General features: G+C 48.2%; 1 protein-coding gene across 2 annotated transcripts in view; it reads right to left on the reverse strand.

Moving 5' to 3' along the window:
- Positions 1 to 19069, reverse strand: part of GPC1 (glypican 1) — a 222257-nt gene that overhangs the window by 194507 nt on the left and 8681 nt on the right. Inside the window, exon 1 of one of the 2 annotated variants that reach the window (XM_055817425.1) lies at positions 16428 to 17106. The exons of the other annotated variant lie outside the window; for it this stretch is intronic. Within the exon in view, the coding sequence (XP_055673400.1) occupies positions 16428 to 16584 (157 nt within the window). The 5' untranslated portion in view covers positions 16585 to 17106. Of the gene's footprint in view, positions 1 to 16427; positions 17107 to 19069 lie in introns of those variants that run through there. 2 annotated transcript variants of the gene reach the window in all.

Genomic DNA, 19069 nt, shown 5'->3' on the forward strand with positions numbered 1-19069 from the left:
ATGCACAGAGGATGGCTGTGCCCCTGTGCTTCACTGACATATGGTTCTGTCTTCGGTAAGAAGCTATGGATTTAAATTTAGGGATGGAGCAGGAGGTTAGGTTTCAAAATTCCAAGATAAATCCTCCCAGAGGAGGCAATGAGACACCACAATTCTGTCCCTCCGGTACAGCCCTAAAGCAGATGGGAGCATGGCGTCAGTGCTGTTGAGCAAACTGCACTGCTTGTGCAGCCCTGAAACGCTGTGCCCAGCTTTTCAGCTGTTCAAAGACTGCTGTAGCTACAGCCCTTCGCACCAGCTGCTCCTGCACCACCAGAGCAGTCAGAACTCTCGCTGGACGTCCAAACTTTGGGTAGAAATAGTGGCTCCAGCTATCGGCTTATAGTAATTGCTCATAATGCAGCAAAGGTTAGCAATGCTCTGCCTCAGGTTGAAGCAGCACCTTCATTACGTCCCCATCCCTTTCAAAACAAGTGTTAGTGTCAAGGGGTAATAAGCTACAGGCCTAACAGCTTTGGCAAGTTTTCATTTGTGATGAAAAAAGGAACAAAATAAGTTTCAAATCATTGTGAAATATTTGTGAAACAAACCAAACCCCTCCTTCCTCCACATATGAAACGCAGTGCTGAAGAAGCTACTACAATCCAATAAAATGCAAAATGCTTTCATCATTTGGCACTTTAAATGCTTACCCTAGTTACGGAATAGCTCAAGACAACTCTACAGTGGAATTTACTTTGTTCTCCTACAGACACTTCTCTATCTTTATGTGCTTTAAAAAAACAAACACCAAAATACGAAATAATTTCTATTGTTCCAGATGCTGTTAAACAGGCTGCAGCTGACAGTGCTTTGTCAAATGGGACCTGTGAAAATACTGTACTTGGATCACTACAGTTGTTGACGCAGTCTGATCGTTTTATACTTGCCAAGAAGTCTTCTGACATCTCCTGCTCAACCCCCCAGTTTCTACAGCTCCAAAGATGTCCTAAGCTCTGTACAGCAGAGAAAGGCAGAATACCATAGCGTGGCTCCTGCCTGCAGCTCCTCCAAATTGCTGCTGCAGGACAGAGGGCTCAAGCAAGCGATCACAACACATGGGCACCTGGATCATTTCTAGATGCTTCTGCTGCAGGACGACATCAGCATCACTGCGCATGTGGACGTTTTACAAACCGACGCACTTTCCTTACACTCTCCTCCAAGCAGAGACTATTTGCTATTGTGCAAAGCACAAGACTATACTGACTAGAGCCATGATGTGGTGCGGTACCTTGTGAACTAAGGAAAAACGCCTTCAAAGAAATTGCACTCAAATGCGGTCTGAGCAACGCTGCCTTCCCCCCCGCCTCTGCCTCCCTGCCCTGTGCCTGCGGGAGGCTCAGACCCAAGCAAGCCTTCCCGGAGAGCCTGCAGCCCTCAGCACCGTCCCTGCCAGGAGGATGTGCTCCACAGGCAGAGCCCTTATCCGGGTGTTATCCCCTCCTCCTGCTGCTTGACCACCTTGGCCTTGCGGAACCCAGAAAAGTCATCTAAACAAAACCTGCCATCCTCGGTCCCTCAATCATATGAGAAGCAGCAAACATGCTGAGTTAAGTGCAAGGTAAGCAGTATTTTTATTTGTTTAATTAGAATTTCTCATCAAATGAAAACAAAGAAGTGATTTACTGCAGAACTGGTACAGGTAGTTGTTGCATAAGTACATTCCTGCATATTTGGCTACTTTAGGAATGTTTTTTAATTAACAGTTTCTCTTTGGCTAAAGCAAACCGTAGAAAATAAGAAAGAAGTTTCACACAAGGACACTGCCGAATCCCTCAACTGCCAGATATTTTTTTTTTTTTCTTCAGGGAGGATTTTAAATTAAAAGCAGATTGCCTTCATTAGCGTTACCAGAAGCCATGTAACTGCCAAAGCTGACAGAAACACAACTGTGATTTGCAAATTTGGCAAGTGTCATTTTCTCTTTCTACAAATGCGGGTAATGTAATTCATATTAAGAGGGCTTTTGTGGGGGACACTATGCAAAGAACAACTCCTTCCCCAGAAATGGAAAAATGTCTCCAGAGCAGCGGGCTGAGAGCAGCGGGCACTCAGGATCTCTCTCCTGGTTTATTTTGCAAGAAAGCACACTGCATTAAATTTGTGCTGAGAATGGTCAGACAATAAGAGAGCTATGAACTGTCTTCTCCTGATGACTGAGCAGAATACAGTAGCAAGCCCGTAATAAACATTTCAACACTGTTCTTTGACATACAGCCATACTCGACCTTTCCGTGACACGTTGCCAAACCCTCAGAAGCCATTCAGCATGGCTTCTCACTGAAATCCCGATTCTCTTTACTTCATTCTTGCTGAAAAAGCTGATAATATGCCGATAGGAAAGTTACGTTTCTACCAAGGGCAACCGTTTGCAGGCTTCATGGTCTGCTCCAGTCTCAGCCTTAGCGATAAGGGCAGAGTCTTGTTAGTATCTTCCCTCTCTTTCAAATTCCCGTGTGAATAGCTGCAGAACTGAGGGAGGCATGCGTGAAGCTGCCTGCCAGGGTGTAAGAGCAGGCAGCGACGGCTGAACAATCTGCTGTTCACTTTTAGAGTGACTCCGCACGTCCTGCTCCCCTCCCTGCCACGCTAGTCTCCTCTAACTTCTGCTGTTGGAGGAAAGCTTAATGCACATAACCAAGGTGCTTAAAAACATGCCGGTGTATTTTAGTTTGCGTTAGATGTGACACAGTGGGTGTTGGCTTTAGGGGGTAAACCAAGTTGCTGCTGTGAAAGCAAAGCGAGGGGGTGCCCCTGACCTGTGCACACTCTCCGGGGTCGGCAGCAGCCTCCTCAGCACCAGCACCCAGAAGCTGCCACCAGCACAGCGCAGCGGGATGGCTAACGCCTGCTACGTAGGGTCCGCTGAGCCTTCCACGATGAAAAGACAACAAAAGTTACAGGACGAAGAAACGAGAGAAATGAGTCGTCTCCAAACAGAACCCACATGCTCAGCAGCATGGCACTAGCGACCACAGCACCCCTGAGTGAACAAAGTATTTATTCCCCCAGCTGTAGCTGATATGGGAAGGTCTGAACACACTGTTAAAACTTTGCAGGAAATAGTTTAACACAGTAAGTATTACCGCAGTCACAAATGTGAAGTCTGTCTGTAGTAATTAGGACTGCGCTACATAAGATTTTATTAGACACCGTCTCATAATCAAGACAAAAATAGCTGTCTACATAGCAGTCGCCAGTTTAACTGTCTAAAAATAAAGTAACAAATGTAATGCCATGCCAGGCACAGAACCAACTGAAATAATACTAACCTATATTCAAGCCTGCAAAGGCAGCAGTGGTACATACGCCTACTGGCAACCTTCAATCTAACCTAGAGTTAAATGCTCAGTGAGTCTGCAATTTTGGTTTGTATCTTCAAAAGAACCGGAGAATCCAGTTCTGTCTCTCTAGTCCAACTCTCTTCCACCAGGCAGTGAACAGAGTTCATTATCCACTGAACTAACCACTAAGTAATGAGTTAACAATAATTAAACTGAAAGAGATACAGATTAAAGGAATTTATTATTCCCTGATCTGCCAAGCAAATTGTTTAGATACCTGAAATCAATGAGTAATGATGAAACAAAATAAAAACCCAACAAACCAAAAGAGCCAACAACAGGCTCATAAAAATCTGTTCGGTAAGGCCCGTGTATCTTCGTTAGGTTGAACAGCATTTTAATCAACAAACCCCTCCTGTCTTTATACATCATGAGAACAGAGGTAGAATGTGGCCCTAAATTATGCCGTTACTGTTTATTATTCATGTATCACGGGACTGATGAAGATGTATGGTCCCATTGTGCTAAGTACTGTATAGTGAAATATAGAGAAATAGTGAGACTTAGTACTCCAAGACTTTATAATTTAAAGACAAATTTAAACCCCAAGATATTGTAGTTTCATGACAGTAATGCACAGATGGAGATTGGAGATACAGACAGATTAAGCAAGTTGCCTAAGGTCACGCCAGACATGTGCCAGAGCAGAAAATTTGACTCTGGAGTACCAGCACAGGTTTTTACTCATGTAGGAGAACACTGCTTCTCCTCTTTGATTTCACCAGATGCCATATTTCATAAACTAACAAATAAATTCAAAAAATACAAATGTTACATGGTAGTACTGGAAGGATTGCCTTTCACGCCGCCTCCTCTGAAGACCATTAACAAAAGAGCTTTACTTACACATACACCCAATTTCTCTGTGTATGGCACAATTGCAGCATTCACACAGCATCACAGAATAATTTAGGTTGAACGGTCTTCTGCAGACATCTAGTCCAAACACTAGCTCAAAGCGGGGCCAGCTAGAGCAGGTGCCCCAGGGCCTTGTTCACTCAAACTCTTAATACCTTCAAGGATGGAGATGGAAATCCCACCCCCTCTCTGGGCTCCCGTTCCGTGTTCAATCACTCATGTCAGAAAAAGTCTTTCCACATATGACATCAGAATTTCCCCATTCCAGCCCGTGTCCACCACCTCCCATGCCGTGCCCATGCCCTCAAGCCTACCTCCATTTTCTGTTCCCACCATTGAGTAGTTGCAGACAGCAACGAGATCTCCCCTAGCCTTCTTTCTTCTGGAACAAATCCAGATTTCACAGCTTCCCCGTGCACATCACGGGCCCTAGCACCCTAACCATATCCTGCTGGCCAGTGCCAGACCCGCTCTGGTATAGCCATGCCTTTCCTTTACAGACCAGCCTGAAACTGGACATCACGCTCCAGATGCAGCCCCACAGTCACTGAACAGAAGGGTATAAGGCACTACACACACTTTTTTTTTAATAAAGCAATATTTAAATAATTTTTTAAATAACTGCAAACAGTTAGTTTCCTTTCATCAGTTACTGTATTTTTATGTTTTCTAACTATACAAACCCTGCATCCCTCAGTTTACAAAACAACACAGGAATACCGGTCTTGCACACCACTTCTGGAAGTTTGCTGTTGCAGGGGTGTCAGCACACGCAGGCACACCAGGCTCTGAGTGCAACCGTTGCTCCCGTAAAAAATACAGGAAAGGGGCTTTTCAGATGTCTTATTCCCTAGCTGACAAAAAGGATAGCCCGATCAGCTTGAATGATGTAACATGCTCAAAATGTATCAGCGATAGCAGGATAACACAAGACACCATGTTGCTGGATGCACATACATCAGCAGATATATTTAGGAATTTAAGTCCTAAACCCTGTCACAGAGTGTATTGTAACAGTGAAAAATATTTAATGTATAACTGTGACAGGAGATTGCTTCCCTGCAACACAAACAGTAGCAACAGTGTTACATGAAGAAAAACTCAAGCCCCCAGACAGCTGATCCAGGGTAGTGGGAGAACTAATACTGCATTTAAACACAGTGGCTTTCATTCCTGGTTCACAATTGATACCTTAAAATAAACAGAGAGGAAATACCTTCGGACACGAGAGCAAAGTCACAGCTTAGGCTTTATTTATTTATATTTGCTGGCACCTGTGAAGATTTACCAATGAAAATTTCATTTTACTTAGTTCTGCAAAAGTGCTATCAACATTTGGTTTAGGTTTCCCTTGAGCGTACTGTCCTATAGAGCAGCACAATCAGTCCACTCAGCAGCAGGCAGCCATCCTGACATGAAAGGCATCTGCGTGGCGTGGAGACATTTGGGGCTTTAAGTGATCCCACAACTGAACAGCACAGCACACATGGGTACAGCAAAACACGCTGACCTCCACGCTGCTGTCCAGGATGGGACAATCCAGTTATGTGCCAGGAACAAGCATGGCTCTGTACCTAACCGCCCACCTTCATCTTGGGAGGTTCCTGCATATCTGAGCTCAGGCAGGGATGTCTCATCCCACAGGGACATTGACACAAGCAAGCTGCCATGGGAGCAGCCCCTCCACAGCTGGGACTGAACCTGCAGAGAAGCAGGCCCAGACCGGGACACATCCCCTCCTCCAGCCAAAACCAAGAATGGTCCAGTCTACATCTCCCAGAGCATGGGCCCAAGAGCTGCTTGTCAAAATTCTCCTTCTGGAGCTACAACCCCACGTACGGGCACAGACACTTACACATATAAATATATAAAACCCATGAGCTGCTTCCACTTTCTCGGCAATAAACCATAACCTCTCTTATGGCGCTATTTCATGCAACAGCAGCAGTCAGCTTTTCAAAAAGACGTAGCTGTATGCTCCATCCCTTTCAAACACAAAGTTGTTCTGGATGCTAATGGCACCTTTATACCAACACTGAAAGTAAAGCAGAGGAGCCCCGGCTTCACACTGGGATGAGGCATTCCTCCATTTAGAGACATATTTAAAGCCATACCAATGATTCCTTGTGCACTGCGAGAGCAAAGGTGCACGCTACATCAAAGTACACGTGCTGCATCATACCTGATTGATTACTTACCCAGTTGCACAACAGGTGTGAGTTTGTGAACACAGGGCATGTGGCCAGACCACGCTCTCACCCATCACAAGCCCAGCATACACCCACCACGTGCCTGCGAAAGTTTGGATTTTGGAAACACAAGAAACCTGCCACAAGTCATAGAATCGTTTAGGTTGGAAAAGACCTTAAGATCATCGACTCCAACCCTTAACCCAGCACTTCCAAGTCCACCACTAAACCATGACTCTAAGTGCCACATCTACACGACTTCTGAACACGTCCAGGGTTCTCCACACCACCTCCGTGGACAGCCTGCTCCAATGTTTGACAAGCCTTTTGGTGACGAATTTTTTTTCTAATATCCAATCTAAACCTCCCCTGGCGCAACTCGAGGCAGTTTCATCCTGTCACTCGTTACCGGGGGGGGGGGAAGAGACTGACAACCACCTCGCTAGAGCCTCCTTGCAGGTAGTCATAGACAGTGATATTTAACATGGCAAGAAGTGGCTGTGACACTTCACGGACAGAGAAGCGAAGAGCAGGCCACCAGCACACCACACGCCTGGGGCTGGACATCGGTTACCTAAACAAGTCCCTTTCTAGCATGAGTCAGCTCCCTAAAACTCTGTAACTAGTCAAGTAAAATGCTTGCCAGGTAAACCTGACCTAAAGAGCAATTTACAGCACTCTGCTTCGCTCTCCCACACCTAATTCCAGCCCTCTACGTTCAACATCATTTTGACCATCTTGCATTAATCTGTCTAATAAGCAGCATCACATATTTTCACCCCATATAAACTCTAGCATACAGAATAATTTAAGCTACATTTTCCACATCTGAACTTTTTCTGCCCCTAATGTCAACGTGTAGCAGAGAGAATCAAGTTATTGCTTACTATTAACTGACCAAATAAAATCAAATACTACTTCCCAAGACAGCGTAAGTCCGACAGACGCTGTTCTAAATCAACTTAACGTAAAGCCTAGGAAGAGGACAACTGTGCAATCTCACCTGGGAAGACACAACGTGGTATCTGCTCCCTGCCCCAAGGACAGCACCGAGGAACAAGGGGGTTTCCCCACTCTTTCACTCTGCACAGGGACTGCACTACCTGACACGTTACAGAGATTCATCCATCTGTTTATGGAACATCATACCACTTCTGGCTTCTCTGGGCTCAAATGCATTTAGAGAACACGCTTGTGGCAGATAGAAAGGCAAAAGGCAAACTGGAACACTTCTCTGACCTCCCGGGGCACTTCCCAGTACCCACCCCCACCCCACCCCCCAACACCAGCCCCCAAAGCACAAGTAGTCGGGATGCTGCTGCATCCTACCACGATCCAACAGGATGGGGCACAGGCCCCGTGGAGCCTGCGGCTGAGCCGATGGCACTTCTACCCACGGGTTCCCACTATTGTGCAGCCCTTCCTCAAATTCACAGCAGATGAGTCTCTAGCTACGGTTTGGACTTAGAGAGCCTCTCTTAATAAAAATACCAGCCTCCTCCTCCCTCAACATGGAAGCCTCTATGAGACCTCCCACAAATGAAAGGGCAATGAGACTGGGCTTTTTTTTTTTTTTTTTTTTTCCAGGGCTTGTTTGGTGTTCTGTCACAAAGCCAAACACATGTTTCTAAAATCTAAACTGGTTATACAACTGTTTTAAACTCATGCAGCTGTGCGGAGCAAGCAACTGCATCAGGGGAGACGACCACTGCTCTTTTAAGGCACTCGTACATCTAGGGGCTAGAGTTTTATAAATCAAACTTCCCACGAGTTACTCAAGCTCGCTCATTCCAATTTAGTGTTTATGGTAGAGGAAACTGCTGAAAAAAAAAGCAAAGCGAGGTGGCTTTTCCACCTTCATGGTGAAAATCTGCATCCATATGGGGACTGGGAACAGACCTCCCTCCTGCGAGACCCACATGGTAATTACAGCACCCAGCTTCCACCCTCCAGCTTATCTGGGGAGATGGCAGGAACCGATAATAGATGCTAATACAGAAGCCTCCTGCTTTGCCACTCATACAAAGTTCACTTTACACTGTGCTTGGCCATTGCCTCAGGATCAGTTATACAACCAAAGCACTGCAAACTTTACTGCAACAGCGTGAACGGTGAGCAGTGGAGACTGAAGTAGCCTCCTTTCATCTACATTTTTACAAACGTAAAATTAATATTAATTTCTGACAGTGATTTTATTGTAGATTTTCATCGTAAATAAAAATACAACTAGAAGAATTTCTAAAATATTAATGTTTTAGAAATGTGCCTGTCTGCTCCAGCTACAAGGCAAGAGACTTGGATAAAACTAGTGGAAACACTTCAACTAAATTACACAGTATAGTTTTACAATCCTATAAAATACCAATTTTTTGCAAGCCCAAACTATTTGTCATACAGTATTTGCATTTTAGTCATATATAAGATTGACTGTCTGCATAAGTACTATCGTGTTGCTCCCTGAGACCACAGTAAAACTTTTGTGTTGTTGTTTTCTTTTTTTCAATACTTCAGAAGAATGCATGGCAATTTAAAAAATTGTTTTACTTGTGTTGCTAGCATAGGAGTTTATAACAGCTGGATAATTCTGTACTTTTGATTCACGCTGCACTGTATATGAAAAGGCACCAAAAATTAAATTAGTTTTATAAACTCTGTACAGTCAACATAATTGTGATTAATGTATTTTTCTGAAACTCAGAGCAAGCGCGTTGTAACTGTCACAGCACACGCTGCTTATTCAACCTGTAAGAAAGAGGAAATAAAGAAGTTTTCCAGTCTGAAGAATTCCAAGTAAAACAGGAACACATTACTGCAGAAGTGACTGACCCAGCTCACAGCTCTGTCACGCATAGACACGCATTTTAAGTGTCTACAGTCTAAAGCTTCATTATTTTTTGCAGAACAATCTGGCAACGGAGGTAACCCGATTCCCTGGGAATCAGATGTTACTTAAAGACAGGTTTCACCTGTCACGGATAAAACATATTCTGAGCAACAAAGCGTCAGGGTATACGGACTTCAGAGCAGAGGGCGGTCTGTCCTTCTTGGGTAAGAGGGGGGGGGGGGGAAAGGAAATTTTCTGCTTTCGTAGAGTTTTGAATTTTATTTTTTGTAACTTCGAGGGAAAATGTCCTAAAGCAATGGCAGCTACAGCAACTTAGTACAAACAAACTACAAAACATGATGGAATAATCTTCAAGGAACGGCTACCAGGGTTCCTGCAAGACCCTTCCCTAGGTCCCTCCCCATCACGATGGGGCAGAGTTATCCTCACAGCTGTCAGGAAGACTCTCTTAATCCTCGTTCCATAGTCAGGAAGGCAAGAACATGACTTTTTCCAGGCATATTTTAAGATGAAGAGACTCTGGATGGGCTTGCTCAAGGCCACCACCCAAGCAGCTGGCCTGCCTGCCCCACCAGGGTGCCCACTAAACCTCTTCATCCTTCTGAGCATCTGAAGGAGCCCTGAGAGAGATGGCCCAACCCTGACCTAACCTACACAGGCGGGAACAAGGAGGGGCTTGCTTAGGATTTTCAGAGAGACTTGATCTATACAGAAAGTTCAAGCGGGGCAGATGAAAGTCAGCGTCAAGTGCCCTCCCCAGCTTCACTGTTGCGCAACCACAAACAGCACGTCCACCTCCTTTCAGAGGTAACACTCGACTAAGGAAATGCCCTTCCACAGGAAAAAACAGAGGTTTTTCTGCAGCACGGAATGCTGGAGCCAAGCCCTGCTGTGTCGCAGCACTGAGCGCCGGGAGCCGGCTGCACCCTGCCATGGCAGGGCAGGATGCTTCCCGGAAAACTACTCTCTGCAGGCACTTTTGTACTGCTGCTCCGCGCAGGAGCAACACGTGCATGTACCACCTTAGAAGCTGCCTGCAGATGCCCTGCTTGCAGGAAAACAAGGAATCGCATTTGAAGGGAACGTATGCCCCGTTACAGAATGAGGCAGAGCTGGCGGGGCTAACTGTACACTGGAGCAGCACGCTGCCTTGATGCCACCCCCTTCCGGGTCGCTATCTGCCCGACACATGTACACAAAAGCACCTCACAGGACAAAGAAAGGAACCCAACATATAGAAATATATCACATTCAGTAGAGGCCTGGGCAGCAAACAGAAATGAAACGTTTCCCTCCAAGGAAGCCTGCAGATTCCCACAGACTCGGGATGTCTATTTCCCTGGTTTTCCCCCTGTAATTCCCAGCCAGTATTTCCAGCTGAACGCTGAAAGCAGGTACGAAAGTTCTCCCTATGCCAGTGACACCTGCCAATCACCCTCCCACCTCCCCTGCTTCCACAATCCCGCAAGACAAGTGATAGGACCCCCCCGGCTGCTGCCAGGAGACCAAACGCACAGCGCCGGCCCCAGGCACACAGTGCCGAGACCACAGCACGCAGCAGGGTCGGGATTATTGCCCAGACCAACAGCTCTGAGGCTGGGGCCATCCTTTTATCCTGCCTTCACTTTCCATACTGTGCCTAATGCAATTCGATGCTGCAATAAAAATAGATGATACTTAACCCCCCTCCCTCGTCCCTGAGCAGCGGTGGGGAGGGTGCGGAGCCTGCGCTCAGCTGCTGCTGCTGGGCAGGTGCTCCGTGGCCTCTGTTTTCAGTTATCACTGTTGTGACCCGCGAAGAAAATAAAACCTCTGGCTCTAAATACACATTTCTGATAATCAAGGTAGCAGCTCCCTCCTCGCCTTTGGTTAAGTCAAAGCATACATAATTATTGAAATTACCCAGAGGAATATAACTATGTGGTCCCCTCAGTCTGAGATGATTGTACTGAAAGCACTAGAACATTAAACCAACTGTTTCACAGTCCCTGCCAAAAGCCACACATCTCCTATCAAACTCATCCAGCCTGTACAGAGATTGACACGTGTTCTTAAGCAAAGCAGGGCACTTACAGGGCAAGAGATGAGGTGAGCTCTGCAGGTTCACACAGGGGCAGAGGTGGTGGGCGTCTTCAGTTAGAGAGGCATGCAAATTTTTTTCTTTTTTTTTAAAAAAGAAAATATCAGTCTTTTGCTTCACCAACAAAAGAAGCTGTTGAAATAGTTTTGTCAGACACAGCTGATAAGGATAATTATGTGGTGAGAGCTTAGTCATCCATATCACAGTGACAGAAAGGCAGATTCTCTTAAAAATAATGTCAACACCACAAAACACCGAAGAATATCAAGAGCATAAAGCCTGGCAGATTTCAGAGGTGCCTTAGGTAAGCACCGGGGCTGCCAGGGCTCGGGCTCCGGCGCCTTACCAGCCGCTAGAGGGGGCCTATTTTTCTCCATAAATCGAATTTTCCTAATTGTTCTGTAGGCACACATGCTGCAGTCACGAATTAACAAAACAATCGCAGAGCGTAAAATATGTACATGCCTATGTATATTTTAAGTTAAACAGAAATGGGGATGCGCAACCTCCTCTAATGCTCGCAGCAATACGCTTACCAGATGGGAGAAAAGGCACAATTCCTTGTGTTTTGCCTCATTAGAAACGGCACTCTAAACCAAGCAGGCTACAAAGGCCATTCCGATTCGCCCCTAACAAATTCATTAGCGTAAATGGGTTGATATTGCATTTGCGAGTTCACTGTATAGCAACTAACCTTGAGAAATCCTGTCTGCCTTGAGTAACTAACTACAACCCAAATATAACAACAACCTCAAAAAGCGCTGGAGCAACAACAGAGTGTCCCCTTTCAATTAAGAAGTAAAGAACTTCCCCTAGGAGCGGAGGAGCCCCAGATTTCAGTTTTCAGACCACAGATGCAAGTTTGCCCATCTTTGCATTTACGCCTTTTGTGCTGCAACTGCTAGAACATAAAATGCCCTCCAATACTGGGTTTCATTACCCTCTTCAGACTTGGAGAGCCTCGTCAAGTCCCATTCTGTGCCTGGACTTGTTCTCTAAGTAAAGCTGTTTGGAGAAGCATTAGCCAACACATGCACTTGACAATGTTTTCATTACAGCCTATAAGGACCAAAAGATTTAAAAAATTATCCTAAGCCCTTTCAGCTAAGGAACGAGGGAAGCATTCATGTGAGATATGTGACGGGATGGGCAGCAATATGGCCTGGCAAGGTCCAGATGGCTTTTCTGCACACTCTTTCGCTGTGTTACACCCATCACCCGTGTCAACAAGCTAACCTAGCAGCGAGCCAAGTCTAGGAAGGATTAATTGCAGGAATAAACAAACCAAAGCAAAAGCCTAGCCCAAACAGTGAGCAAGGGCCAAGCACATCCATGTCAAATCACATCTCTCAAGTCTTCTCCAGTACTTGAGAGAACTCCCTGTGCTTGAGACACTGGGGAGCAGTCACCCAGCCAGCATCAGGAACCTTAAACCACTTCACTGTCAGCACAGAGAGCCGGGTGTCCTCCCCGAAGCACAGAATTTTCTGCCATCGGCTCGCTCTCTTCAGTCACAAACCATGCTGTGAGCCCAAGAGCAGCCCTGAGGACAGCACTAGGAGGTACACCTAGGGCAGCGCACCTCTCTCCCTCCGTCACCAGGGTAGGGGACCTGCAACGGGGAGATGCTGCCGGGTAGCAAGAACGTTGAGAAAGCTGGAACTGAGGCTTGCCACCTCCAGATGACTCGAGAGCAAACAGAAGAACTAGAAGCTTTCAAATGTTTTCTTGTGTTTTGTAGCAATCTCAGAAGGGGGGTACGGGTCATCCAGCCAGTGAGTGGGAACACTGTCCAACACACAGGAAAACTTTGCTCCAGTTAGTATGTCTTATGGAAGCAAGTGTCATAACTTTCATAAACCCAAGGGGTAAGGAGCGTTTCCCCCAGCATTAGCAGCTTTCTTCCAGGCAGGTCTTTGAGACTCTGGGTGTACATCTGTCTGTCAAGATTACTAATACGGGCAGACGCTTCTTTCATGTTTGGGAGTTTTGCCATTGACTTCAAAGTAGTGAGATATAACACCTTGTGTATTCCCTAAACACACTTAATAACAGCACCCGACACATTTAAAGTGCTTAGACATGTTAAAGGCATTGTACAACATTAGCAAAAAACCAGGAAACCCTGTCTAGGTGGTTCATGAGAAATCTGGTAAGCCAGGAGTCTAAGCCTGAATCAGATGCTTATCTATTAGCCAGCTAATAACTGTGTGACTGCTTCTTTAACTGATCCGTACAAGTCATAAGCAGGGACTACCTTCTGGTGAGCTGTGGAGACTTCACATTACTCATAATCCTCTTAAATCATAACAAAGAATAGAGATTAGAAGGTGGAAAGCGTGCAGTAAGTGTTCTAAAACCAATATAAACACAGCCATCTCAGCCTGAGTCACAGCCTGCATCATGGGAGCTTACTGAACTCCTTTTGAAGTCAGGTTCTGGGGGTGCAAGCAGCGTGTGGTTTGGCTCCCGGTGCCAGGCTGGTGTGAAGGCAACACACACCAAGTAGCACCTGGAGCCAGTTCATAGCAGACAGGAGCAAGGTCAGCGTAGCATGGCAGCACCACTGCGGGGGCAAGGCTGTGGGGCTATGAAATTAGGCTGCCCCTTTGCTTCAGGCAAGCAATGGAAAGAGAAGGAACAGCAAGACCCGCCTGGAGAGGGACAAAGCGAAGGGCCTTTGCCTCCAGAGGGCTCAGAAATAAGACAAAACCATGGTTCCTGAGGTAGCTCTTGAACCTCTCTGACAACATGGAACAGGCCACCATGAGGAAACCTCAGCACAGGTCCAACCGGAGCCACCACTGAACCGCCTTCATCAGCATTTCTTAACTTGGCCAAAAGTTGTGATACGTCGATGTGTATGCACTTAGAGGTGTCAGTCAGGTGTAACCTGACAAGGCTCCACACAGATTACAACCCCCACGGTCAGCAAGCTGAATCTAATGCTGCTGAAACCAGCCTTAAGCCATGATTTATTTTGAAAAAATGTGGAATTACAAACTGCACGATCCTGTATTTACCACATGTGGGGATACTGCAGGAGCGTCTCAAGACTCTTCTCTTTGTAGAAAACAAACCCAGCACCAACTTCTGCACTAACCTGCACGACTGCTAAAAAGCATATTCGATACACAACACTATAAGGAACATTTCTGAGGTCAGCGTTAACGTACATCAGTGTTTTAACTGTACTGGGTAAGTACTACAGCAACAGAAAAGCACGTTCCTGAGTGTGTATCAGTCAGAAGGTACACATCATAATTACCAATGAAAATCATTAAGTCCGTTAACTCTTCTAAGTACTGGGCTAATAGTATCAGCAGCAGGTTTATGTGTGGAGCCTTCTAACCCCAAGCACTTCTTCATATTACTTTCCACGTGGTATTCCTCAAGTTTTCGTAGCATTTATCCACAGACTTTCTCTGTTTACAGTAACAGAGATGCCCAGCTTGATACTATAATTTTACCTACTGTTGCTTAAGACTGCCAGCATACACGCAAGTAGCAACAAGCAGTAGGAAACAGAACTCCTGGCTCCTAGAAATCTGTGTGTCCTCTGTCACTTTTCGAACCTCAGCCACTTGTAAGTACAAGGTGCTTTAGTTGCCGCTAACCTGCAATACGCAATGCTTGTAACCACGGCTGATGCGAATCTGAATGACTGCCCCTGTAGTACTATCTGCGCATACGATGCTGCAGCCATCTCCACGAGTATTTGTAAACACGTAGTCTTCCAAGAACTTTCCACTTGAAACATGACTGCTAACGTATCCACATTTGTAGTAATTAGATGCAAATGTATAAAAAGCCACTTTCTTGTTCAACAGAACTACTATTCTATTAATAGTGACGTTCAAATGATTTTGAAATTCCCCACTGTTTAACTTCAAGGACTGCTCATTTTATTTTGGAAATTTACTCTTGGCTGCAACTTGACAAAGAAAGTATTAATTTGTTCACATTTATGAGACATGAGTACGGTTCAGCCTTTTCCATTCATGGGTCAGATAATGAATTGGTTTCCCTGGAAAACTACACAATGAAATATTCAACATAAGGCATTCTGTAGCTTAGATGTGAACTACAAACTGCAATTTTACTGGGATGTCCCTGTAGGTTGGCTTTGGCACGTACGCCTGCATGTTTTATGCTTTGTCTGAAGGAGGAAGCTCCCACAAGTAAGGAGAAAGCCCTCGGATATGGGTCACAAGTCGGTGTATCAAAACTTAGAAGAGAATGAAGAAAAAAAACCCGACCCAACAACAATACCTCAGCATATTTCCCCCATGCTTTCAGGAAAAAAGAAAAAAAAAAAAAGAAAAAAAAAAAGAAAAAAAAACCAACCAAACAACCCCACATAAACCAGACCTTGAATATTCTTTGGTATTTCAGTGGTTTTCTGCCAAGAGGAGGAAAGCAACCAAGGCTCGCCAAAGCCCGAGGGAAGGCAGGGGACACTCTGATGTAGGTTGTCCAGCTTTCCTCTGTGCTTTGCACGCTTGACACAGGGTCGGTTTACTCCCGTTTCATTTTTAACAAGTGACAAACGCCATTTATAGGTTCGTTTCCCATCCAAAAGAAGATTAAAAGAAATCAATTCTTCTCTCTCCTAACCCTGTGACATTTTCCAGCTCCAACGCCAAAGCCCATTCCAGTCTGATTACCCTGATTCCTGAACCAAAACCCTGAGCCCATTTCAATGGTCCTCCCAACAGAAGAAACGAGACAATGAAAAAAAGAAGAAAACCACCCCCGAACACTCGGCGCGATAACCCCCACCCAGCAGCTTCGCTCGCATCGCCCCCCCCCCGCCCCCCGCCGCTGGAGAGACCCTGCCCAGCCCGGGCAGCGGCTGCACGGGGTGCTGCATGGGAAAAGGGGGTGCTGCACGGGGAGGGGGTGCCGCACCGGGGAAAGGAGGGGTGCCCGACCCCCGGGAAAATCTCCCGGGTCCAACTTCTCGCCGCCCAGGACCCGGGACAAACTCCAGCGGCGGGTGGCGAGCGCGGCCCCCCGCACCCCGCGCCGTGCCCGAGGAACCCCCCCTGCCGCTCCGCGGGACTCACCGGAGATCTCGGCCTGGGGCACGCCGCTGAGGCTGAAGCCCTTGGCCCCATACAGCTGCCGGACCTCGGCGCAGCTCCTCGCCTTGCTGCCGCTGTCACCGCGAGCCGGGGCGGAGGCGACACACAGCAGCCAAAATCCCCACGGGAAGAAACGCATCCTTCTCCGCTGGCCCCGCCACCTGCCGTGCGAAGGGCAAAGCCAAGGTCCCGCGGCGGGCAGGCGGCCGGGGGCCCCGGGCGGCGCGGAGCCGGGCGGCGGGGCTCCGGGGCGCGGCCCCCCTCCCCGGGCAGCCGCGGCGGGACGGCGGGCGGGGGGAGCCCCGGGTCGCAGGCGCTGCCGCTGCCCGCGGCGTGCGGGGAAGGCGCCGGGGAGTTCGATCCTGGGCACGGCCGCGGAGGAGCGGCGGGCGGGGGGGGGCAGCGATCCAAGTTTGGCCGGGTCGGGCCGCCTTCACGCCCCGGAGCGTGACCGCGCAGAGGGCTTTTGTTCTTAGCGCGGCTGCATCCCCGGGCAGTCCCGCCGCGATGCTGCCGGCTGCGGCGCCGCCGGGCCGGGCCGGGCGGAGCGGGGCGGGGCGCGGGGCGGGCGGCGGGGCTGCTCCCGGGGCCGGGCTCGGCGGGGCTGGGCTGGGCTCGGCGTGTCGGTCCGCTCGCCGGCACCGCTCCACCTGCGCGCCGAGCCGGGCGGCGGGGGAGGCTCCGAGCGAGGCCGGGCTTCCCCCGCCGGACGTGGCATCACGCCGCCCCGCGCCAATCCCGCGCAGGGCGCAGCCCCCCGCCCCGGGCCCGGCCCCGCCCCCGCCCCGCGCCCCCGCCGCGGGCTCTGCGCACCGCCCGGCCCGGCCCCGGCCCCGGCGCCGCGGGGCAGAGCCGGCCTCCGGCTGGGCGAGCGGCGGGGGGTCTCGGCCGCGGCGGCAGCCCCTGCCCCGGCGGGCTCAGAGCCAGCCCTGGGGCGCGGGCAGCCTCGGGCACCGGGGGGCTGCGCGCCGGCCTCAGGCAGGGAGGTAGCGCAAACGGGCGCTGTACAGCCCCCCCCCGCCCGCCTGGTGCGTAGCCTGAAGACCCCGAGTGTCCCCAGGTTTGGTGGATAACGACCCCTTGGAAGCCCTTACACAGCACGTCGGCAGAGCGGTGAGTAGCATCGTCCCAGCCGAGAGCAGGGAGAGCGCCCCGCTTTAAGCGCAGCTGTGGAAAGAGGCGACCTTCAGCTACGGAGCCCCAGCTTTGGAGTTTAGTTCCTCCAGCAGCCTGCCAGCTCCTGCAGCTGGTGCCCCTGCAGCTCTGCCAGCCACGTCCCAAACTGCTTCCCACAGAACGCAGGCACCTGTCATCACCCGTGTCTCCAGGTGATGCCCCGGGGTCTCCCCCCAGATGAGGTCGTAGGCTTTGGCCGGTGCCTACAGCACTTTCCACAGCAGGGAGGGGACCCAAAGGTCCTCTGCATCTTCTGAGAGCAGCTGTTTTCTGCAGGAAAAGTAGAGGGCATGTACCCTTGCCTCAGCTGAAGCATTCCTGGGAGCTTACACCTTACTAGGCATCAGCAATCCCACACAGAAAGACCACCATGCCCTCCGCCCAAAAAAAAACAAAACAAAAAAACCCCCAAAACAAAACCAAAAAAACCCACCAGCACAATTTATTAGAGATTGTACATTTTGGACCAGTCGCTCAGACATGCAAAAATATGTGGGAAAGTTGGGTCGTTCACCTTGTTGCTTCAGAACTGCTTGTTCTCCCGAGGAATGAGTAAGGGAGAAGTAAGTGATGGCAAAGGGCCCCAGGGAGGGGAAGGATGGCAGTAGGGAAGAGACAAGTTGTTGCTTTCCTATGAAATCACCTAGTGATTTCCTATCAAATCTTCCTAATTAAATTCATCTACGAGATAGAAAAAAGCAGATTAAGGGGATCTAACTGCGAAGACAGGGAGAGTTTTGTAATGAAAATCATGACTAAGGTGACACATCATTACCACCGAAAGTTAAAAACTATGAGTCGGATACACCCCATACACCCAAATCTTAATTCTTCTACAGATGACATTATGCTTTCTGGTGTTTTGCTGCGTCTCTCAGAGATGCACAGTTTAGAAACCAAAGGCTTACAGAGTCCCAGCAACTTGGGGGACACTTGCTTTGTGGGTTTTCTGGAGCATGGAAATGGGTCTTGTTCCTGGAAATAACATGGGGAAAAGATCTGCCATGGATAATGTAAAGTCTGACCTATCCTGTTTTTAAATGGGATCTCTTTTGTAAATGCAAGAGTACCGCATGCATAGCAGGTTACCAAGTACGTTATGTGGCACAAGGTTATTTCAGCTCTTACTTCTGGGTATTTATTCTAATTTTATAGCCATAACCCTTTCCCCACCCCAGGCTTTGAACACATCATTCAGAGACCTATGTGAGGGATCTCATCTAATTAATCCAACTGCCATGACAGCAGAAATCAAGCACCAGAGGAATCCATACAGCTACTTGCCAGCACTACAGGAACACCAGGATCTTGGTTCCCCCTCTTGGAAAATCAGAGGGAAAATCAAATACAGACATGCAGTTAACAATGCTCTCACTCGGGTCTGTCAAGGGGAATGAACTCCAGGAATGCAAACTCCAAAGAGACAAAGTGCTTGATTGAGAAGGAAG

Source organism: Falco peregrinus, chromosome 12 (genome assembly GCF_023634155.1).
Source record: "Falco peregrinus isolate bFalPer1 chromosome 12, bFalPer1.pri, whole genome shotgun sequence".
NCBI classification, from domain to species: Eukaryota; Metazoa; Chordata; class Aves; order Falconiformes; family Falconidae; genus Falco; species Falco peregrinus.